The 26,192-nt window shown below is 38.7% G+C and overlaps 1 protein-coding gene across 1 annotated transcript in view; it reads left to right on the forward strand.

Annotated features, from left to right (window-relative positions):
• RunxA (Runt related A) overlaps positions 1 to 26,192 on the forward strand; it is a 76,384-nt gene that overhangs the window by 30,933 nt on the left and 19,259 nt on the right. The window contains exon 2 of the mRNA XM_036368982.2: positions 13,400 to 14,046. Within this exon, the coding sequence (XP_036224875.2) occupies positions 13,536 to 14,046 (511 nt within the window). The 5' untranslated portion in view covers positions 13,400 to 13,535. The remainder of the gene's footprint in view (positions 1 to 13,399; positions 14,047 to 26,192) is intronic.

Here is a 26,192-nt window from a genome sequence, read left to right on the forward strand (position 1 = left end):
AAACACTTTGTCTAGTATTTGGTCTTCCTAGCATTTTTATAGCATGGCAGAACAAGTGCTAGTTTTGGAACAAGTAATCTTGGAATTATAGATATCTTATATAAGGTATTAAATATTTATAAAATTAAAAAAATATTTATTTTATATATTTATCATATATTTATATACTTTATTCGAATTTTTTTCTAACTTATCCGAATGTTGTATCTCCTGAAAACAATGTCGATGAAATTTATTTAATTTAAGAAATAAACTAACCGTTAATCCAGCTACCTAAAGACCATCTAAACGTCTTTCTTAAAGCTCCTCCGTTAAAGTGTTCTTTCAAAAAATATCCTTGAACTACTGCATGAACCGAACAACATCTCCATAGTAACTTCTCCAACAAACTCGTCCTAAATGAATTAGTTCTTATAGTTTTTAAGGTCAGTAGAGTAGAAATATCGTCTGAAACTTTCAATAAATTTTTAACTGACTTCAGCTCTAAGAGAGGACAGTCACCGACATTCCGTCCTACCGTACTTACCGCCCGTATCAAACCAAATTTGTCAAAAATGTATGCCCGTAGTTGCAACGTAGAAATCAGTTGTTCCCTTTTGTCTTCATTTCACCAATGTTGCCATTTTTCAATTTGTATACACGGTTTTTCACACATTTAGTTCTTTAGTTATAATTTTTCATACTGTACAAGCTCAAAACTGAAATCGAACTATTAAAAATAGTCTACCTATTTATTAATAAATGTATTCGACTGTGATTTTGAGTTCTTTTAAGTTTTTAGAAATAATATATTCAAGTTTATTTTTTGATTACTACTTGCAAATATCGAGACTGGCAACCCTGCATTGCAAGAGCGAGAGATTGCTCTCTCACTCTCAGCTCACTCGTTTCTACGGGAAAATCCAATTTTCGCGGGTATCCTACCGTACGATATGTAGAAGCGGGCGGTAGAAGCAGTGGTGAGTGTTCAATTACATTGCGCTCTCATAAGATACTTCGTATTAGCTGATTGAGTCTACGGTTTCGCGTCGGTGACTATTTCCAGCATTACTGTGTTTTGTAGCGAACTAGCAGTGAATACTATAAAACTAATTAGAATTGTTAAAGACAGATCTTACAATAAGGGATTCGAAAGCGTATGAAGACATATCTCATTCATAGTCAATTCCTATTCTTCCCTGTAAAAGATGTACGAAATGTTTGTGCCCGTTGCTAAAAAGCGTGGAAATGTATTTACCTAACTTGAGTAGTGTTAGACTTATTTGCTATTTCTGTGAACTAATTCTCGTCGATAGCACCAACATTAAGTTAAGTTTAAACCTTCTCCAAACGTTCGCTTAGGTATGAGCTAAAAATTAACTGAAAGGATCGGTTATGAGCATAATCTTCAAAATCTATGTACATGTGTCGAATTTTGAAGAAGTGTTTTAATTAATCAACTTGAGCTCAACATATCTGATCCGGGAGACTAAGTGGACTTGGACCATAACGACATCACCCGAGTGGAAATAGATGCTTCTTTTATGTATATAAATTATTGAGTCTCCGACATTTACTTCTGGGTGTTACAAATTTCGTGGCAGACTTAATATATTCTCTTCAGGGTATAACAAATGGAGACACGGAAGCTCCTAGTGTAAAGGAAATTGTTACTGGTGTAGGAAAAGCTTGAAAGAATCAATAGTGTGAAGCTGTTACGAAAATGATGTAAATGGCACGGTAGTCGTAGCTGATCCTCTAGAAGTAAATTTATATTTAATTCGCAATATTCGCCGAGTAAAAATCTGAATGTCTCGTAATAGGTTGTAAGCGATTTGTAGACTACCTTAAAAGCATGGATGATTCTTTCAAACTCAAAACTGCTAAAATATAATTTCGAACGAATTTTCGTTCAATATACAATATATATATAGTGTATACGCATAATATAGCTTTCAACGAGAGCACTTACAGTACTACATACATTTTTTTCCTAATAAAACCTCATTCCTTCGCCAATTTTTATTGAAATCTCAAACCAAAAGTTTTGTAGAAAAACAGTTCCAACTGAAACTCCATTGCTGGTTTTAACATGAAACGGCTCAGCAGGCTGGAAGAAATAGATTGCACTTAAAATGCATATTTTGTTGTTGCTATAATTGTAGCTATTATAAATTTTGAAATCAATGCTAGACACCGGCATAACGTTGGCAATTAAAATGAATTTTCCGGTAACTTGACACATTACATAATTTGCATATCCGAAGGAGACGCTAAGCCAACACAGACACACATATAACTACATATACATACATACACACATATGGTGTATATATATGTATATACACTTCCACATACTACCGTTTAAATGCTGCAACTGTGTCGTTGTGACTCTGCTGATGATGACTATAATGATGAGTATGATGATCGCATTGCTGTTGTTGCTGTTAACAATGGCGAATTCTCAAAGCCACATCGACACTTCTGGTCGAAACTGCAGTTGCACATGTATGCTGTTATGCTGCAAGTGTCAGCTTCAGTGCATTTCTTGCAGTTAACGAAAACAACAGTTAAAATTACAACTAAAACAACAAATAATTGCAATGGAAACGACAACTGAGTTAGAGCCGAGCAACAAATATACACAAACCGCAGACATATGCAACGATGCATGCCCTCAAGCGTGCGTTTCACACCCACACACACACACTTAGATAAATGCTTGAGTGTATGCTGCAAGGGTTGCAGTGTGGTGCAACGAGTGCGATGCGTTGGAGGCATGCCGTAAATTTACAAAAATATTGCATCAATTGAGTTGACCTGAAGACAATCAGACATGAGCGCCGCAACCGACAGACACAGATAGACAGATAATGCACTTTAGGTGGGGTACACACGCTGCCCACCACCTTGCGAGTCGAACTTTTGGGGCTGACGTGGCAAAAGGAAATGGCAGACATTAAATATTACATGTCTCTTACCGCCGAGGTTATGCTTGCAACGCCTCAACCCACTAAAGGATTGCCGTTACACTTGACAATCGCCGAGTTTAACAAATTAAATGACTTCCAGTGCGTAACATTGTTGTGACATAGTCGTTACGCATGCAACACCGCAGCCAAGCAACCCTGCAGCCAGTGCAGGTTGTAAGGTTGTGGTTGGAGACGATTGGTGTTAAGACTCGCTTGGTGTTGGCGTGTTGGCACTTTGTGGCAAAACTGCAGGCATCGCATCACAGGCGCTCACATCTCATGATTATATATATATATGTGTGTGTGTGCGAAAATATTGTTGACACTTCAATTGATTGGACCGAACGACTGGACTGCATGCCCCTACTGCAGCACTCAACACTTAGAACCAGTCTACAAAACTGATTTGCTGCCCCGGCGGCAAAAGCAGCAAGACAACCGGAAAGAGAACAAGACTACTGTATGTGCAAACAAAGGTAGGAAGGAAGGAAGGAAATTGCTGTTGATTTGTGTCGACTTGCAAGGTAATGTCCGTCGATTTGTCTCAGTAATATTCACAACACAGTCCAATTCACATTTACTCACACTCGCGCTCCTTCTCTCCGGCATTCGACCTTGTGAGCTTTGATCGCAATTGCTTTGCCAGGCGCTGGAGTTTGTTGTGCCGTATGAGCGTTGACTTGGCGTCATGACATGTTGGCACCTTGTCACATTGTGTCACCTGTCGCCTGCAGCCCAGAATTTGTCAAGTTTCCCATAAGCAGGCGATTTGCGAGTTAAGCCCGTTGCTCGCTTTTGTTTGCTTGAAGTGTTTAATGAATTTTGCAACTCAAACTCTGGTTTTCTTACATTCAGTGATACACAGACAAACGATTGGAACTCTGGCGATGCAATTAATTGGCTCGTTAAAGATTATGGCATTGCTTAAGAATTGCAGCACAGATTTGAGTTAAAGTGGCTTATTAAGAAGGTGTTGAAAATTATAATAGTGAACTGCTAAAACAATTTTGCCATTTTACATTTTTGACTAAGTATATAAATTTATATATTTTTTTTAGAATTAAGTTTCAAAAAAATAAATCGATATATAATCATATGCCTAAATTTTGTACAAAATTATTTTTTCTGTCAAAAATATGTTATAGTATGAACTCAGCCTTATGTTAGTACGTAGAAACTTGGAGAGTTAGTGACTTTTGGACTAGAGGGAAATAAGAGATAAAAAACTGTTATCAACAACACTTTTAATTTCTTCTCTAACTCTAACTCCAAATTGATAAAAGAAAACAAAATTATGTTAAGTCCGTAAAAATTAATTTATTAAATTTTTGGAAGGCAGTTTCGTCAGAAAAAGTTCTTAAACAAGAAAAAACGAAAACTTCGGCTGCACCGAAGCTAAAAACCCTTCACAGGCGCATTTCTTATAGCATAAAATGGTAGAAAAAGATCTTAATCTTGATTTTGATCGTTCAATTTCTATGGCAGCTATATGTTATAGTGATCCGATCCGAAGAGTTTCTTCGGAGTTCGCATCATTGTCTTGTACAATTACACATGCCAAATTTGGTGAAGATATCTTGTCAAATGAAAAAGTTTCCCATACAAGCACTTGATTCCAATCGGGCAGCTTTATGCTATAATGGTCCGATATCGGCAGTTCGAACAAAAGAGCGGCTTTTTGGCAAGAAAAAGACGTGTGCAAAATTTCAGATCGATAACTCGAAACTAGACTAGTAAGCTTATATATTTACAGACAGACTGACATGGCTAAATCGACTCAGTTTGTCATGGTGATCATTTATGGTATATTATTATAGAGTCGCCAAAATTTTCTTCTGGGCCTTCCAAACTCCATTTAGGATATAAATATAGCTCCATAAGTGATTCATCGACGCTTCGTATCTCCAAGTATTTTACAGGCATGTGGATTTTGATAATCGTTAGTAATATGCTCATTCGTATTGACATGACAAGATTCTTATCAAGAAGATATTTTCTCAAACAAAAGTTCAACCTCTGGACGAGTCACAAGAAATATCACACTATGAGCTACGGTTCCAGTGTTATCTTTATTGCGAGCCAACACTTATTGACACCGAACGATACCAGCTTCTCCTACCTGTGGACCGGCGGGAAAATACCTGTTGGCAAAGAAAAGCTCCGGCGATTTTTTATTTTTCGAGCTCAAAGAAAAAATGTCGATCCGTTGCGCCTTGAAGGAAAATTAATAAGTTTCAGAGTTTTTGGAAATACCAAGCGGAACTACGTCGCTCTCCATCTCAACTTACGAACGGAGTAGAAGTCTTCCCATTCCCCTGCTGCTCTGCTATCGGACGACATGGCCTAGCCAGTGTAGATGGCGTCTTTCTATTCACTGAATCATGTCAAGTTCGTCGTATAGCTCGAAAACTCATTGTTCTATCGTCTGCGGTATTCGCCATTACCAATGGCCAAAATACCATAAATTTTTCACAAAATCTTTTTCTCGAAAATTCCTTAGAATGATTGAAAATTAAGTAAATTGAAACAGGAGCAATCAATCAATGCGATTATTGTCTCGCTGCAGTCCAAATTAAGAGTCGGCGAAGAGGCACTAGCATATTGAACTCGCGAACAAATTTCGGAGAGATTTTCCAATAGGCTTGTAAGCTCCGTTCCCGAATAGTTCGATATGTGTGAGGACGTTCACGTTCTATATAAAACTATAATATATTGGTTTACAGAAATGTCGATTCTGCTCAGAAGCTCAGCGGAATGTTCTCCCAATATCATTTTACCTGCAAGCGAAGTCATCAATGCGTTTTATAGGTTATACGAGTATGTTAGGTTCGAGGTGTGTTTCAGATATGTTTTAAAAGAAATGATGAAAGAAGGTAAAGTTAGATAAATTTTTAGATCCTCTTACCAATAGACTTTATAGCATTTTAAAGGCTTCATTGAGATCGTCAAATGGAAATTGAAAATAAAAATTATCTAAATTTTCTCTGAGCACTCATTGCAACATTTTTGAGTCCTACTCTACACACCCATGCCCCATGCCCTTCGCACACTACTGTGAATTAGAGGAAATTAGCAAATGGTTGCACAACCAACAACACTAAATTAATGTAACACAACAACAACAAACGCATGCAATCAATGCGTTGCACCACAAAAGATTGTTGCAAGCATTATAGGCATACACATGTATGCATGTGTGCATGCCAGTGAATTTAAGGCTGCAAAGTATACCGTAAATGCAAAAACCAACAAAGCAATTGCCTCGAGGCCTCTTTGTTGGCCACCAAAACCGAAAATGAAGTTTGCAACACAGCCGCACAAAAAGTGGCAAGTAATCAGACCTCAAAACCAATACCACAGACACCAATACTAATGCCAACAACAACAAGGACACGTAGCAGAAACACTACAGCAACAACATAACGGTGTATGGGTGTGTGTGTGTGTGAATGTGAGGTCAACACTGAATTAACCGAAAATTGATAAATTATCCTGGCCAAAGGCTCAAGCTAGCGACTACCAGATCCTTTTTTGTTGCTTTTGTACATGCGTAGCCAGACAGTGCTGGTGGGTAAAGTGCTTTCAAGGCAATCGTTTACGGCGGCAGCCAAGTCAGCCTATACTCGGTGTGCCTTGAAAGAGATTGCATGCTGCAGGGCATTCTTTAGGCAACCAACAACAATGCAGACATGCTTTGCCATTCTTTTCACACTTGCAACACACACTTGGCAGCCAGTGTAGGGGTGCAGGCGGTTAGATGAGCATGCAGTTTCGCATCTAATATGCATTTCAGCGCGTACTGAATGAAGTTGCTACAACAAGTAGTTGCGTCTGTGCCACATGCTCTGCTCTCAATTTTCGAACAAATAATTACAGCATTTCTTGCATCATCATCTGCTGCCTGCCACATGTACTCACACTCAATCACTTATTTGAAAGAGACTAGATCTTTCAGGCTGCCACCTTAGGTTGCATGCAACAATTTTTCAATTGCAACATGCATGTTTGTTTGTGTGTCAATTTGTCAGTGTCATAGCATTGTGCAAAATATTTTGCTTGCAAAACATCAACGACTTTTTGTTGTTGTTAGCACAGGCCTTGTTACCGTTGCTACCCCAAGCGCTGCCTTATCTATGGTCAGTGGCTGGGCCACAAGCATTGCCACAGTCGTTGCTAATGATGGCGTTGATGGTGGCAACAGCGTACATCACAACAGGCAATGTTGCAATAACAACAAAAAAAACAACAACAAAAAAGTGGCAACACCCAACAAAAAACAAAATTGCAGTGTCACGACATGCTACAGATGATGACAACACCAACGTTGATGACCTCATCGCACTCATCAGCGCATTGCTGTTGCAAGTGTGGCACGTTGCCTGCTACTGAGTGCATTTAATGCACTCGTTTAACGCATTTAGTGTGGCACACACGTAAATCACACACACATGCAAACAAAAAGGTATGCTGCACCGCCAGTTGATATCAAGAAGTAGAAGAAGCAACAGCAGTGCAACAGCAGTAAAGCCACAAACCGGATGCCAAAAACAACTGGACTTTTTGGTCATTTTCGGGGTTACGGCCTGTCACTTGAGTTCGCCTCGCAATTTTGCCGCCTATAAGTGTCGAGTGGCAGCACTACAGTCAGCGTCATAACATGTTGCAAGTTTGTATGGCCGTTTTTGTTGCACGTTGCTGCGTTGATAAATATGCCAAACAGCTAAAGGGCGCGTGTATGTGTGCGCCTGAGCAAAGAAATCACGTTTGGCCACGCATTTCATGGTACACCTCCCCCTGCGTCCGCGCGCCATACCCCACCACAAACACTACTGCTCACCACCATAACTGTCGCCGCATATTTAGGTCGTTGAGGTGCCATGTGTCAGTTGCAATAACCAGCATTCCAGTTTTGGCCAGCGCCGACCGACCGGCAACCGTGTGTTGTTGCCACACCGCAATACATCCTTGGTAGTTTCCGGCTATCCTGCCTACATGCAACATGCGGCGCCAGTAACGGTGGTGCTCTGACTGCCGCACAAAAGCGAAAAGTGCATTTTCCTAGGAATTATAGTTCTAATGCAGCCTGTTGTTGTTGTTCGTTGTAATGCCTGATACGCAACGCCCCCTGCGCGCCGTTGCAACATCATTAACGCTCTTCGAGCGCAGCAATTTACGTGTTCATCCACTGCCGTCTGCCTTGGGGTTTGACTGCATTTTCGTTGGCATTTTCCGGTGCACCTTGCTACACAGCGCTCCTTTACATATGCTTGCAACGCACTCACGCGCATGCAGTGTTAGTTTTACGCTTCTTGCCACAAGAGCTTCGGCACAGCTTAAAGTGGCATAATAAGTCCTGGCGTGTCTGGTCGCCGGCATGCAATCGCCAGTGCCACTGGCCACCATCAACAGCGCCTTCGTTGACGACTTGCTGCTTATCGCTGCTATGTAAGCGCTCAGTATATGTTGCACAAACAACAACGTTGTGTGACCGCTTGTTGTTGCCTGTGGTGCACCCTACTTGGCTAGAAGATAAATCACTTTGGACGGTGCATAAACTGCATTTACGCAACGGCAATTCGCACACAAAAACACACACACGCAGAGTCATGCGCTCCGCGTGCTTTAGGTTCATCTTGCGTCAACTCCTGCAGCGCGTCTTTCTTCTCGGTCTCTGTGGTCCACTTGCGGAGTGAACGATTAACGAAATTTTGTTTTCGTGGAGCTTGTCATTGCAGTTGGATTGCCACACACACACACACTCACACACTTGCATGTTGCTTGCCTTCTGTACTTTTAGCCGGCATGCTCTTACAACTTGCCGCTTTGTGCCGCTATGTAGGCGTGCAACAATGAAAGTCAGTTGTTTTATGCTCGTAAATTGAAAAATCACAATCCAACTATGTCCATTGGGCACGCATACACACATATTTCTTTTGAAGCTTGCTGCTTTTGTGGCAAGTTTCGCTTGCAACGTTTAAATAACTGTTGATTGCTGGCACTTGTTTTGCTTACACTTTAAACTGGTCAAAATATGTTGTGATAAATTCAACTTTAAAGCTGTTGAGAACTAGAAATCGTTAATTTTTAAGTGACTTATGGCTAAATTAGGTAAAAGTGAGGTTATAAATGAATCTCGAAATATTTTCATGCAGAAATAGAATCTGATTTGTCTTGGACTGTGTTAACATATGTAAGCTGAACGTATATTTAGTGGTAATAATACAATTAATTTGGATCAAGTGTCAAAAAGACATGTCATAGCGAGTGTCTTTAAGGTTCTTAGTGTGGGTCGTCCCTGGCTGGAAAATATAAATTTTTTTCCGCAATGTGATATCCTCACTTGAAACCTCATTTAAATTCCTTCTTTGTATCACTTGTATAATATAATATGTAATATTGCATGACTGCGTTTCATGTTGTGGCTGTAAGCTAGTTTGCGAAGAGTCACTCTCTAAATGGGTCCAATTTGTATTTTAAGTCATCTATTAATGCTAAATTTTATACTTTTATTCTATTATTAAATACTATTTTTTTATACTGTATTTTACCGAAACACCAGACAGTGTCTCTACTTTTTGTCATGAGTAACATGCAAATAACTTTTTATGCCCTGAACAGAGTATATTAAGTTTGCCACGAAGTTTGTAACACTCAGAAGGAAACGTCGGAGACCCTATAAAATATATATCTAGATGATCAGCATGATGAGCTGAGTTGATTTAGCCATGTTCGTCTGTCTCACAAAGAAGCTGCTCATTTGTCGGAACGATATCGGACCACTATAGCATACTTGTATAACTGCCATACAAACTGAACGATCAGAATGAAGTGCTTATAACCCCTGGAACCCTTGAATTTGTGAAGGGTATTATAGCTTCGGTGAAACCATAGTTAACGCTTTTTCTTCCTTCGGTTTTTTATAAGACTTGAATAAAATCTTGGTGTCTGTTTGGTTAGACGCGCTTCCGATTATGAAATTATTTTCTTTCTGCATGATTTTATATAGAAAGGAGCGTCGATTAAAATTTTCGAAATTTTCAACCCAGGGGTGCACAACTATTTTTATTTAAGAAGCCATTAGTCAATAAAATTTCTAAGAACTATGCTAATTTCTACATAAAATAAAGCATTTAAATTTATTAGTCGACATATTCCATTAAAGCCACGTTTGTCTGCTGAGCAAGTTGGGGATAGACTCCACTGAGACTCAGTTAAATTCGTATCGTGTTTGTCGAATAAATATCTACAAGTAATCAGAGGCATTTATATCCCATCTTTATCGGAATCTAATTGTACTGTATCGCCTGGGTAGTTCATCTGCTTCATAGTTACTGGGAATATTATTACGTCCTGGAACACATTGCAAGTTTATGGTGAAATAGGATGTTAGAGTCAATAAGAAATCAAGGCAATATTTCGCTAACTTTGACGAAACCCTAAGAGACATTAGTGATTTTAAAACCGCTGGGCTATCTATATACAGTCAAACCTGAGTAAGAGAGAAAACTCTATAAGTCCGAATAATTCTCAGGTCCGGAACTTTGACCTCTCAAAAACCTCTATGAGTGAGAAACAAAAGCCTCCATAAGTGACAGTCGTCTTTCCCACTTTGACCATTATAATTTGTATATATTTCTTTATCATTATTGGCCACAATACCAGTAAACGTCATAATCGAGCTTACAACTACTGTGTAAAGCCAATCAGTTAGGTGTGGCGTTAGTCTCCATTTGGGTCTCACCATCCCTTCACAATTGTAAAGTGCTGTAGCTGCTTTCTTAAACCTAGTCTCTATATTTGGTTTCCATTATAGTAGGTTTCTGTTTAAAATTAGTCTCTAGTAGCTTGCTTGCTCTCCTATTGACAGCCTGGTACCGTTTATTAACGGCGACATGTATGTAGTTCTGTGTTTTCTAGTGAGTTCTGTTTTTCTAACATAAAGATTTAGTTCGCACGAAAAAACCCATTGATTAATAACGTTAAATATATTTGCATAAGGTTAGCGCGGGATCCAATGGAAGTTATTTACTTTAACATACATGTCTTTCTTCGCTTCTTTAATGCAATATGTCTGGATATTTTTTTTATTTGATGTTGAGACAATTTTAAATAATTATGTTTTTTATATCATGCGATTTTTTTTAATTCGTGGTATTAGAGAGAAGAAGCAAGAGATTTTTTAAATTTTAAACATTTGTAAGGCTCAAGCAATCCACTTAAAGCTCTCTTACATACTTCATATTCAATTTTTAGAGGTTTTAACAAGTTAAAATTTTTTAGGGAAATTTATTAATTTTTTATATTTTTTTTATACATAACCAAACTAAATATCTACAGAAACAATTTAAGCAATTTCATGCGAACCAATTAATTAAAATGAAACCATGAGCTACTATGAATAAAAAACAAATGCAGTAAAGCCCAAGGGCGAGAGAAAAAGTGTTGCAAGCTACAACACAAATTGCAAAGCAGACTAAAAGCCACCAAATCGATTGATACATTGACCGCAGACATGGAAGGAAGTCAGGAAACCATGAATTTTGATTTACCGAAAGCGAAAAAGGAGCCAAAAATATATGAAATGGCAGCAGTCTGCCCGTATCTAAACACCAATAGCGGCAGCAAGGTGACAAACCGCGACTGAAACAAAAACAACAAAAATGGGCGCACTAATCCTAACGGATATACACAGTTGGTGTCACTGACACCACAGCCAGCGCCTGGCAGAACATTAAACGGAACGCTGTCGGAGCTGACGAAGAATAAAACATTACCGACACCCTGTATGCATGTGCAAATAGATGTCGGAGTGTGTGGTATAGTGTGGTATATATATGGACACAGTGCAAAAGGCGAGCAAACGAAAAACACCAAAAATGGAGTATGCTGTTTAATATCTTGTGGCATGTTGCACGAACTCCATATGAGTATGCAAAATAGCGCAGACAAATGCCTGTACACGAGTGTGTGTGTGTGTTTGTGTGTGGCAGCGCGTCAAAAAAAACCTTTGCATGAGCAACAAAAGCGAAGTATGTTAACACCGTTAAATGTGTGGCGCGCAAAAAATCGCACAGCAGCAGCGACGTAAAAATTGCTGGCTACAAAGAGCGCAACAAAACCAGCGAACCAGCAACCTGCTCGGTCAGCGCCCCACTTTAACCCCGCTGCAGCCTCGCGCCAATCATCGAGCGTAAACCCTTACGCTTTTGGCCAGAAGTCAACCAACAGCTGCGGCATTTTTAAGTAATTTTATCGGTCGCCGCGCTTACCCCTCCACCGACGCTGCAAATCAGCTGTGTCACGTTGTTTTTGCGCATTTACCGTTTCGTTGTCCAGCACTTTATGCCACTCTCATGCAACTCCTTTTATTCTGCATGTTTCCACTCTTTTCTGTTTTTTTTGTAACGCTCCGGTGCGCCGCAGTTTTGCTGGGAAAATGTACTCGCGCATATTGCGCGTTGGTTGGGGTGCATCGTTGGAAATCGTCGTGTTAAACAAGGCTATCGTCATGTTGTGATTCCATCCATAAAAGCATTTAACATGGCCAGTTTCGGTGACGCAGCCAAATAACCAGTCTACGTGGCACACGCACACATACTTTCATATAAGTGGCATATTTACATAGTCCTTTGTGGCACGAAAGGTTGCGAGAAAGCGGAAAAAAGTCGCAAAAATGTGCGAACAATGGTTGTGGTTCTTTGGCAGCGACTACACAAATAATTGGAGTAATATTTGTAACTTGTAAACGAAACTGCTGGCTTCTGGCATTTATGTACTCGCCCATATGTTGGGTCCTTCGGTGTACGCCTTGGACATTGTCATTTGCCTGGCTGCCAACCAAAACAGAAAAAGGTGTAGTAGGGTTCTTTGGCGGTAGCATAGCTTGATTTTGAATTATTTAACAAGACTGTGATTATACCTCACTACTGCAATAACAAAAAATGTTTGCATTTTTTTTTTATATGAAGAAAGTGACAGAAAAATCGATCGAAGCGCAAGCAAATAAAAATATAAATTTTGAGTATCAATTTCATATATAATTTGAAATATGTAGCTTCGTCCATTATACTGTTATTTGTTTTAACTTTTCACTCGTATACTTGTAGAATTCTTCTCAACAAGCTGCTGTGTCGGTTTTAATCAGATTCGTGTTTGAACTACCAGATGGCGCTCCAGTCAAAATAATTGTAAAAATTCGCATTCACTAAACGATTTCTCTTGAATTCGGAACAGATTACTATAATAGGAAATCTGAAAGATCCGTACCAGTTTTGAACTACTGAGTTATCTAATAATCCTCTACAAAAGATATATATATATATATTCAGTTTCGAACTGTCAAGATAGGGTTCACCAAAAACTTGATGTTAGACTATACCTTATATTTATGAATCTTAAATTTGAAAGTTATTATCTAACATCAGCTTTTCTATCTTCCATCTTTTCAGAGAGCCACTTATATAACTGTAGCAACTATACCAATTACTACTCTAACTAACTTTTCCATTGTCGCCGTGCTACAAAGAAAAATTTGCAAAAATTGTTCGCCTCAAACAAGTCGCCTGCGGCCCCAACCACTACAGAATGCATCTCACCACAACGACCAACACCGTCGTCGCCAACAATGCGGGCGCGACACAGAATAGCAGCAACAATACAAACAATTCCAGTTCAAATAATAACGGCGGTAGCAACAATAACAATGCTACAAATGGCAACAACAACAATTCGAATGAACAAAACACACCGCCAACGGCAGCTCAACTGCTAAATGAAGCCTACACAAAGATGACCTCGGACATATTGGCGGAGCGGACATTAGGCGATTTCCTCACCGAACATCCCGGCGAGCTGATACGCACCAGCAGTCCGCTGTTCGTGTGTACCGTACTGCCGCCGCATTGGCGTTCCAACAAGACGCTGCCGGTCGCCTTCAAAGTTGTCTCGCTGGGCGATATCATGGACGGCACTATGGTGACGGTGCGCGCCGGTAATGATGAGAACTATTGTGCCGAATTGCGGAATTGTACGGCCGTTATGAAGAATCAAGTGGCGAAGTTCAATGATTTGAGATTCGTCGGACGGAGTGGTAGAGGTGAGTATGCAAGTGTTTCTATGTTATTGCTCACTTTTGGGGGAAAATTATGTTTGCTGAAAATCTTTTGGCGCACAAGATGAGTGGAAATTCTTGGAATTTACAAACAAGTCAGATTTATTATCCATAATATACCAAAAGGCTATAATGCTGTTGTTTAAATTCGGTTGCTCGAACTGATCAGGCACTGGATCTCCACAATTGGGCTTTGAAGTCAATCAATCAATCTATAATCATACAAATATTATGATTTTTGTTCACCTTAGAGCAGACACTTAAAATCAACAGGCTTTTGTTGAGTTGAAGTCAATCCCTTTAACTATTCATGATTACCTAGTGGACTATCCACACGCTAGATTCAGAACCGAAGAGAAGTTATTCATTGTATGAGAGATTAATTTCAAAACGACATCTTGCAGAGATATTTTGGTCGAAAGTGCATGGAAGTGCAGTTGTCGCATAGAGACCTATTCTAGGTATAAGAGAATTTCGAAGAAGAGATTATAAATTATTATCTGCACAGTGAGGGACTGTCACTGTAAATCGTTAAAGCTATTTAGAAGGTTAAATCTAGATCTCGAAATCATCATAAGAAATAAGTATTATATTCAACCCTATCTATGTGTGAATCAGAAATAGCTTTTAGCAGATCAAAACATATGCTGAAGTCTTCATCGGATATTTTACTCTTTAAAAAGTGAGATACTTTGTAGTGAACGTATACTTTATGACTTTAAAAAACAATTTCTAAAAATATGGATCTCAATATTGAACAACTGCACATCTTTTGAGATCAATAATTGGAATTCTTCGACCCTCGTTTTTAGGTTATGATGTTTTCCGATAAACAGAGCGTTCTAGAAGTTTTAAGACATCCTGAGTAAGATGGCATATATAAGAAACTTTTTATAGCAAAAATTATCTGGGAGCTTTCATCAAAAACTTACAATGGAAGTCCCTTTAGGCATACTGTGCACAACTTTAGATAAAATTCAGCTCCGTCTGTATGATGTTCTCTTTCTGCGATACCTTTTTCTAGAAACGCTTCCGTCCGTACGAGCAGTTTTGGTTCGCTTAGTCTCTCATAGTTGGTACTGTCTCTCACGCTTTTTATAGAATATATGGCTGTCGGGAATCTATGTGTATCATGGCGACGAGAGCTGAATACTAAAGCAAATAATATCGTATATCAAACGCTGACGTAGTTGAGTTGAGGATAAGAATATGCCGAACTAGATCAGCAAAATATGAGCTGTACTATATACTGTAGCTTACTTGGACTTATTAGATAATTCTAAGAAGATGATATCTAGACTTATTCCTTTTTTTAATATCTATTCACCCAAAAATTATCAATTTTAAAGCACGATCAAGTTCCAAATTGGTCGAACCATATGCTAAATTTGCTCTTATATATAACACTATATTTCATTTTGCCTCTCGAACCCAAGAGAAAAAATTCCAAAAACGCACTAACGGCATTTTTTTAATTCACAAAAACTTTAGTTGAAATTTTTTCTCAATTACACCCTCAATTAAGAGTTAATATTTGTTTGAATGCCGGCATAATTGAGTGGATTGTTCTGGCCGAACAATGAAACAATTGCAAAACACCAACAAAAGCAAAAAAGAGCCGTAGAGAAAAAATAATAAAAAAATTACTAAAACAACGAAAATTCGCAACAATCAAAATGGCAACATCAGCAGTAATGTCTTTTAGCAGCTGACAATGCAACACTACACACTAACACACACACACACACGCACATACGCTCAAGCGAAGAAGGGCACGTGAAGTGCCAACATTTTGTTAACCAAAGTGAGCCTTTTAGTAGCAACATTTGCCAAACACAAGCACACAAACTCTTCTGGATGCCGCCTGCAATGAAAACTCGCTTTTGTTGTATGACACACACTTCCCAGTTGTTTTTGTTGTTGTTGCCGCTATTATATTGCAACACTTGGAATTTGATTGTTGTTGAATCAAACTTAAAGTGGCGAAATTGTTGGCAGCATAAAAGAGAGCTGCTGTCAGCCGTCGTCGCCGCCGCCGCCACCGCCGAGAGTAGCGGTTTCTCGCTTAAAAAGCCGGCTCACACCCCTCAGCGACTCCGCACACGCCTCACATCGCTTGAAGAGCTAAAGTTGTCCACTCGACGGCCGACGCACGTTGAACAACTGCCGTTTCACAAAAGCACAAGGTTTTAGTCCAAAATGCGCCCCTTGCTTTTCTGACCGGCGTTGCCACGTTTTTATTTTTTTTTATTTTATTTTATTTTTTTTTTTGTTTTTGCCGACAAGTAATGCAATTTCGTCAGCAGCAAAAAACAATTGAAAATATTTCGTAACAAAGCACTCCACGTCGAGTGTCCACACTTTGTGAAAGCAACAGCAGCAACAACAACAACAACAGCGAAAACAACCGAAATGTGAGTAAATTAAAAAAGTGCAAAACTTTCGCTTTGCCAGCGTGCAAATGAAAATGAAAAGGCAAAAGTTTTGCGTGAAAAGTAAGCAAAAACAACACCAACAACAAGAGAAACGTGCAACAAAATCACCGCTAAAAAAGCTGTTGAAACCAATTTGCCCACTGGCTGTGGGAGTCCGTTGCACAGGCGTCTAAATTTGTTGTGTATTTATTTCGCAGCAATTGAAACTTTGCTACAATTTTTACCGTACTTTTTTCTTACTCTTTCCTAAACCCCTACATCGTTTCATTTCGCCCTTCAGCTGTCGCTTTGTTGCCTCTAATGGCAGCCGAACTAAACCGCTTGTTAAGCGGAAAAGTGTCAGCACGCGGTCAGCTTCATTTGGCTGCCGTTTTTTGCATTGCCACTCCCGCTCTAGTCTAACTGTAGTTCACTTCGTGTTCTTGCTACAGCAAAAAGTGTTTAAAAAACTGGTTTTGAAGTGGCAAATTAATTTACATCATTAATAGTGCGTTTTTATTAATACAATAATGCGACTTTTTTTGTGTCTTTACCGTTAACATGTCTTTATCAGGCTAAAAAAGATTGAATTAGTTTGAATTTAGTGTCATATATTGTTAATGTAGCCATTTCCTTCGATTCAATTACTTCACTGTCATATATTTTATATATATACTCGTATGTATATTAGAATGGGTAAAAAAAAAGAGTATTTTTTTCCCTTGGTATTCTGAAAAATAGGTTCACAGACACCTCTATGAAAATCTCTTCAAGTTTGATCTCTTAACTGTAACGGTAAGGTTTTCAGTCTTACAGTTTTCTATTTTTTTCTAATTAATAGGTAGAAAAATTCATATAGCATTTTCAAATACTTCAAATAATATCTCGTTTCATAGATTTTGTAGGAAATTGATGCTCTACAAAATAGGATCTCACGATTTTTTCGTAAACTTTAACGTTTAAAAAATATTAACGGTTGAAATTTGATAATTTTAAGGACGGCTTAGAAGCACGTACTTTTCAAGATGACCGCTTTACTCTCCGAACGAAGTTCATGGAGACATTCAAATCGCTTCTTCAATTTCAATCAAATTCGATTTCATAAAACCATCTCTTGACTGGGTTATTCAGAAAATAATTTTTGAGATAAGCTCTTTTTCAGTAATTACGTTTATTCATTATTTTCACCCTTCAAGTAGTTGTCTCAGGACAACCAAGTGCCACTTGAAACCTCGGAATGGTGAACATACGAGAAAAATGCCGTAAAACACTTTCTATTTTAGTAAATGTTTATATGCTTTTCGCGGTTTGATTCGAGAGTTTAAGCCTACATACATCTATCCCATTTCAATATCTACACTCCGAAATGAACTTATGGTATTCATCTCAAATTGGTAGTTTGTTCAGTAATATATTAATATTGTGCGATTTGTACTAAAACTTGGAAGGTAATGAAAAGAACAAACAACCAATTCGTATACTTTAATAGGGATACAGAGAAGGAGTGAGTCCATTTTTACAAGATTCTCTAGAGGTAAATTTTTCATCTGTTAATTCATTCGCCATAGACAGTAACATATAGTATGGTAGTGAATGGATAAGAACCACCCAACAAACTCCGGGTGTTTCTGGCGACTCACTGCCTTTGTGTGTAGGACACAATACCTCTTCTAGTGACAAAAGCTGGCTGCTTCTGCGCGATCGGTTCTTTCAGACGATCCACAATTGGAGGACATTATGGGTCCGAATTAAGTGGTTGGACGTAGAATAGCAGCTCATAAGAGATGATTTCCTGCCAATCCCACTAAACACATAGCAAACCTCTCCAAATCGTCAATCGTGGCTTTGCCACCGTTTTTGCCTGCTCACCGCGATTCAAACAAGACCGTTTTCCCTCGACGTTAACGTAGGAGATCTACTTTTCATCGGCGGTAACCAGACGCGTCAGAATTGTATGGATTTTTGACGATTCAGCACCGATTTCCATTTGGAAATTTGGTTCGGTTCTTTTCGTTATATATGCACCTTCCACTTTGCGCGGCGAAAAGTATACTTTAGCGCTGGTAGTTCTATCCGCAGCCCTACATTCTGCATTGTCATACAAATATTACAAAATCAGCTCAAACTCCCAAAAATTTAAATACTATCCAAATATATATATATATATATATATATATATGTATATCTCGAAGACTAAAAAATCTTCCCAAATACTATATAAAACAATTAAGCTCCTCTAAATATGCAACAAATGTCATATGCTTTATAAATAAAAACGAACGGCTTGAAGAAAATTATATTCAAACACACCTGTTGACTAACATATCCCAACTTATTATAAATAAGGCTCCACTCATTACCTACAATCGAGTCAAGCGCTATTAAGATGTAGTAATAAAGCTTGACAGCGCCATCTTTGCTTTCAATCATTTAACTTTTTCACTTGTGTATATCTAGTCTATGAGTGCCACACAAACGCCGAATTACTTTGCTTTGAAACTGCTACCGAAAATTCGAATGGAGAAACTATTGTAGAATAGCTGTATTTACAATGGAAAGTAACACTAACAAAAACAATGAGCCAAATAACAAAATTCGGGCTACTCAAAAAAGCATTCAACAAAGCAACAACTAAGCGCAACGAATCAACATGCACCCGTTTGCGGTTGAACCGCAAAAACCAAAGCCTCAATACAGGCCGCATTGCTCGTCAACACGACCCCGAACAAGGCGTTCAGACGCGCAGCACAGTATTGCCGTTAGCCGTCATACGCGTGTGCGAGCGCCAATGGCCCCACGTTAAATGGTGCCGCCGTTGCCACCGTTGCTGCCACTTGCCATTCATTTACACGGCGCGCATTTAATTATAAAGGCTCAGGGCTCAGCGCCTGTCAATATGAGACAATAAGGGCTCTACGCCGCGCTGCACATTTACGTGTATATTCACTATAGTACGAATATACCGTTATGTTAGCTGCTGTTGTACTCACATCAAAGTCAGCACCAATAACCACCGTCATCGCCGCGCTGTCCATAAAATTTGTACGAGGTATTCGCTTTTCGCTTTGGTTGTAAAATTTGTTAGCGCGTTTGGTAGCTTTTTTGTTGGTCTTCTTTTTGTGTACCGTAATTCTGCGCCACGGTCGCTATGCGAGTATCCATCGTAACGTGTTGTTTGTTGAGCTGCGCTCTATATGAGCCACAGCTGCGTGTAAATAAAGTGATGTTTGCGCTGATTTACCGGGCTTGTCAAGAAAATGCGCTAGGGCGCGCGGAGTGTGCGGCAACTTGGATACGCGTACACATATGTGCCTCACATAGCTGTTTATTTGTGCTGAGCGCTTTTATTTGTGCCAATGGTCATTGGTACATTTTTGGTATTGCATACTTTTTCGCGTGGAGGCTTTATTTTAGCAATGTGCAACATCATTGACACACACACTGAAGCGCTGTATGGGCGGGCGCGCGTCCTAATTCAATGCGCGATTTTCGCGAATGCAAATGCAAAAGTTCAACAATTATCAAAGTCGGACCACAAAAAATTTGTTCCACACCAAGCCATATCAAACCAACGCGTCGTATCGGCGTTTGTTATGCCACGCATCGCGTTTTATGGTAGTGTAGTGCAGTAGTGTGCAACATGCAGTGGCGCGTCAGCTGCTATTTGCCACAATCACAAAGCCAACAGCGCGCACACTTGCGCGCTCACTCTCAGCGCCTTATTGTATGCAAGGCTTTTTCAATTCACTATTGACTATTCACTGTTAGACCGTTATTTGGACGCTGTTCGTAACTTCGTTTCGCTGGAATGCCACCACATTGCAAATTCAGCTATTCTCCAACAAGCGTTTTGTTGTTTTTCGCTGCATTTTTTCTTTTGGCAAATTTTGTTTGTTGGAGCTGCTAGAATTTCTACATCGTCCAAACAAACTGAATTCGACGAATTTTGTGGGCGCACCTGCATGACTGGGCCGTCAGTGGCGCTCGGTGCACAACTGAGAATTGTTGAGTGACCGTTCGCGTGCTGAATTTGTAGGCATTCCGCGCACTTTGTTTTGTGTTAATTGAAAACTTTGTTGGCTTACGTGTTGAATGAAGTTGCTGTAGCGTTTGTTCGGAGATAATTTCTCTAGAACATCACCAAGCTTCGCTTGCATTCAAATGGAGTTGTATGTAGGTTATAGTATATCCAATTTTTTTTTTTTAAATTTTGCTGAATAAAAAATACTAGGAGAATAGTGAACATTTATTAGAGTTATATGCGCCATGAGCTAAAGATTATTTCAAATATAACTAGATCAACGAAAAATGTGGAGTGGCATTTGTACAGAAAATGGTTATGGGTTTAATCAGTAATTCTTCGAAGATTGTAAAAGTCTTATCTTTGAGATTCTGTGCAAACCAAAATCTCCTGCCCAAAATCTGTTCTGAACAATTTAACTATTTATTCCTTTAAAGCAGAAAAAGAAAGTGTCTGAAATGATCAGTTGAGTAGAGGTAGAGGTATTACGAGAGTTGGTAGTGGGCTGTTATATGCGAAAATGAACCGGCTAACTTCTTCAAAATCTCTTCTTATCTCAGTATTCATAAGCTTTAGACAATCAAATTTTGGTTAGCTTGCGAGACACTGAAACTCATAGATGTTATCTTCATGTTAAAAAATACTATAATCTCAAGGAAAACTAACAAATCAGTAAAGTCTACCGAATATAGGTAAACTAAGCCCATATTATACTCAGTCTCATAAAATATTACCGTAAGATGGTAATGGGTGGGTAATGTGATTATTAAAGCTATTGTTTGCGACCGAATGACAGAAAAACATTTCTGGGTATAAAGAATTCCTTTAGTTTGGATAAAGAACGCAATGACAGAAGATTAACAACAGCAAATCCTGCAACTCGTAGCCTTTTGAACCTAGAATTGTTAGTAGGGCTTCAGACAATAATAGTAGTAATTTTATATAATATGAAGCAAACTATGAAATATGAAAATATGTTTATATTTTTAGTTCTGTGTATTTTTGAGTACAGAAAAACTAAATCAAAATATTTTATTTTTCGTCAGGGAGCACTCTGGTACAAGAAGGATTTCACATTTTAAATCAGGAACAATTTTTCAGTATGCTGTTAAAAAAATGTTCTTATTAACTTCTTGACAAATCTTTACATTAGTTGGATCAAATCTGACACTTTAAAACAATCCGCCTCTTTTATTTTACACTATGTTTTAGCGGCGAACTTACTGTACTCGGTTCCATATACTAAAAATATGTGATATATTTTAATAATTTCCAAAAAAAAAAATTTTTTAATTGTGCCTTTATACTACGTTGATCAAGTCAACCTCATATTCCGGAAAGAAATAACTCATTAATTTATGTCAAGCCAATAGGACCGAAACCATTCTTTGCTGTGGGCCGCCACACATTACCAGAGGATCTTCCTAAAGATGAAAGGTCCTGTAGAAATTGTCACTGGCGACAAATGCCCGGGCTGCATCAGGCTACACTGTTTCTGGGAGAGTTCCATACAAAACGATTAAAGAAACGTATGCTCTCTCTAAACAATTAAGGCAACTTGTGCGTTTTTATACAGATCACAGCAGGCTATGTTGTCACCTGTACATATTGGGTTACTGTTCCAAAGAACTATGTCGTTTCAGTAACCAAAAGACAGAGACCCCAAAGCATACACCAATTGATTGCGCCGCAAACACAAGAACAAGAAGTCAGACTAGCGGGTAAATGAATTCGATGAGAGAACACATCACAACAATGAATCCAGGAGTTTTACAAAGCCTCTTTCACTCAACACCGTTACATGGAGTGCTGTGATATAGAAGAGCGCACAAAAGACCACAGATCGCAGTTGCATTGCTCAGCTTTCATTCTATTTATCTAGTTCTCTCGAAATTCAAATATGGAATTTTTCTTTTTTCTCTCATCGTTTAACTATTGCGTGCTTAGTGGTCACAACAAATGTATATATTTTTTTCAGTTATATATCTACTTTGGTTTTGCAAATGAGCTCTAACCATGCCTAACACACAATAATCACGTGACAATGGCGCGTTCGCACCACATTAAATTAACTAAAACAAGCAATTAAGATATTTTATAGAAAAAAAAGCAGGTAAAACATATAACAACAATAAAGAAAACAATAACAAACAAAATAAACAACAACAAGAAGACAGTAGAAATAGCAACATAAATAGCACACAATAACGGTAAACACATAATTTTTTACGATAACTGACAAAAGTCACAAAAACCGTAATGCACAAAGCAAATATGGAAAAAATAATATTTATTGGAGAGCGAGACAAAATATTTACAGCCTATTTGCTGTAAGAAAAATGTCACGTGCTAAAGCACAATTCGTAATATTAATTGTCAATATATAAACAGGCAGTTATTGTTAACACATTTTCTTTTCGTAAGCCAGTTTTTTATTTGTTTTTTGAGGCAAGTGTGGGTTAAGTGATGAATGTGTGCGTGCGTATGTGTGCCACGTGGTGTGTGCGTTACAAATTTCTTGGTAAACACAAATGCCACACACTTGCCAAGCGAAATTTGCACGGCTGACGGCACTTGTACATATAGACACTTGTACATATATACATATACTCGTATATGTCTGCCATTGCGTATGAGTAACCTGCCGTATGAGTAACACCCATCCAGTCTTGTAGCGTTTGTCACTCTAGCTGGCATTTGATTTATTTGTATTGATTGTTTGAAATCACGACATTTGTGTCTCACACACCCCGCACAGCTGTCACCTGCTCCCCCCCTCACATCTACCGTCTACAACTTCGCCTGCCTGCTTTTGCGTCGTTTCCGCAAATTGCTTATGATCCATAGCTTGGCTAACAGCTTTCGTCACCGCCACCATCATCGTTCATCATCCAGCAACGACAGTCATTTGACTTTCTCGACTGACTCTGTGTGGGATTTCGCAACAAATTTGCTAAAAGATTTGCACACTACTTCGATAAATCGAAACTAATTCTTTGACAAATATTTAACTGTTGTCATATTTTTCACTCAAATAATAATTTCGATAGGCTTAAGTGTCGTTCGTATGATTGCTGTTTATTTGCACTTGCGTTGTTGTTATTGTTATTGTTGTTGTTGTAGTTGTTTACGCAAAGCCTTTTAAGTTGCCGCTCAAGTGTTCGGCTATTATCGTTTGTACACGCTAGTTGTTGTTGTTGTACATACACTATCGTTTTGTTATTGTTGTTGCTGCAGTGGCAAAATGCCATAGCAATTATTATTAATATTTACTTTGTGTGGACATTTATTTACTTTGTTTGGTGTTTTTGTGTGTTGCCAATAAATTGTCATCGGCTCTGCCACAAAGTGAATACTGTTTGAGGTTAATTTGATGGCCAAGTACTTATGTATGCACTTCTTTGCATACCTAAGTAATATATGTATATAGGCAATAATAGGTATATATATATCGCATATATGTTTGCTTTACCTTCACTAATACATGCATACCTTATAACTACCTACGAATATAGTTGTATAACGGTGAAATATAACACAACATAAATTTTCATAGATGATGAGAAGCCTACCGGAAAAAAACTACGGTTAGTTGTTAGTCACCTCTCTTGCTTAGAAAGTTAGGAGGTCCCACTAAAGTCTTGCGATCTCTTGCAAGCTTTCATTTGAAATCCTCTTCTCTCTGAGGAACTAAGCTAATCTCAATTCAAAAGTGGTAAGCTGAAAATAAACATGAAAAAGTTTACTTCACTTACTGCCTCAAAGCCATAATACTCTTCACAGATGTATTTCTTAAAGGTTATAAGGGTATAAAAAGATTTGATTCTTGATTTTGATCGTTCAGTTTGTATGGCAGCTACATGTTATAGTTGTCCGACATCGGCAGTGTCAGACAATGTGTAGCTTTTTGAGGAAAAATGAACGTGTGCAAAATTTCAGATTGATATCTCAAAAACTGATGGACTAGTTTGATTATATATAGACAGATGAACTGAGGTAAATCGACTCAGCTCGCCTGCCTGCTGGTACCTCTCAGAATTTTTCTCAATATATTTCAGCCATAGAGTCAAAATTCAGAGATCACATGAAATACTGTTTTGTAGATAGCGGTAAATTCGGGTTCCAGTAGTAGAACTTGGGCTAGGTTCGACAAAATGGAACGTAAGGCTTTGACGTTTCAACCAATCAACTCTCGATCCATAAGGTTCGATCGAAAGCAGTGATCTTACCTGATCTATTTATTGTCAAGAAAAAGCTTGCTGTTAGAGACAAACATATTTTGAAAAGTTTCTTATTGAAGACCTAAATTTCCTACCTGCGAACAAAATTCTGAAATATTTTTGAGAGCAGAGTTCATATTTTCCGAATTTTCTGCTTTTTTATGATGCTACGATTCGAGAAGTGTTGGCTTTAATAGCAAGATTAACGCTGTAGTAGAATCTCCAGTTCATATATAATTAGAGTAGACTCTCCTTTTCCATAAAAATCCAACGATCAAAGCTGCACATTTATGTAATAGCCCCCTCTTAAATAAATGGTGACTCTATTAACTAACCAAATGATGAGCTTCTTTAAAGACCCTTATTTTTGGGGCTTAAGTGGCAGACCAAGAAAACGCAAAGTGGCAAGAAAAGTTAGCCTTTTAAGCGAGAACAACAATAAACTCCACAAAATAATACACAAACCAACAAAATAACGGTGACTGGGTAAATGTTAAGAAATAATAAAAAGGACGCCGAAGCAACCCCACAAAATAAATAACGAAAGCGAAAAAAAACAGCACGAATAAAATACAAAAAAAGTCATGAAATTGCGCCAAGGCGACCTTGCAGGCATAGTGTTGACACGAGGGTGGGCGGACGTCGAAAATTTCGGGGAGCGCACGCAGCGTCAGGCGATGCCGACAGGGATATCATAATCAGCTCCATTACAACTTACTCGTGTAAGACGAGTAAGAGACTTAGTTGAATATACACGAAGACATTGGCCTTGAAGGCGCTGAGTGTGAGGAAGCAGAAAAGAAAGCAGCAAACACAGATGGTTGGGTTCCGGTTCGCGGGCGTGCAACAGGAATTCCCAAATGTCATGTCATGCCCGATTATGGGCTTTCGTTTTTTTCACACCAACGCGTTGCTGTTGTTGTTGTGCGCTTTTTTCGAGCGCAAGATTTTTTCTTTGCCGCCTGTAGCGCGCGCGTTGTGCCGTTATTTGTTAGCATTTGCATTACAAGTAAAAGTATTTGTTCGCATTAACAGAAAAAACCGCTAAGCAGCAGAGTGGAGGGGGGAGAAAAGTGCCAAAGTAAAACAAGAAGATTTATGTGGATTTCGACTTGTCGGCTTTGTGATTTGCTGCGGTGGCGCCACACTGCTTACTTCATTTCCACTTACTTTGTTGTTTTTGTTTTTTGTTTGCTTAAAATTGTTTTAGCCCTCATCAATGGTTGAGCTCATTATTAGCTGCGCTTTCTTTAAGCAGAACACCTTTACATTTGCTATAGTATAGTTTTAGGCGCGTCAGCTTAAGTTGTTGCAACACAATTCTTTCGCTTTGAAATTTAATTAACTCACGCAAAACACTTTGGTTTTCTCATTTCTTCATACGCGCCACAGATTCTTTTGTCAACATCAAGTGTTGTTGGCAACGCGAAAAGTGTGAAGAAGTGAAAAAGCTTTTAACTCGGCAAACAAAGCGCC

This window comes from Bactrocera oleae, chromosome 5 (assembly GCF_042242935.1).
Source record: "Bactrocera oleae isolate idBacOlea1 chromosome 5, idBacOlea1, whole genome shotgun sequence".
NCBI classification, from domain to species: Eukaryota; Metazoa; Arthropoda; class Insecta; order Diptera; family Tephritidae; genus Bactrocera; species Bactrocera oleae.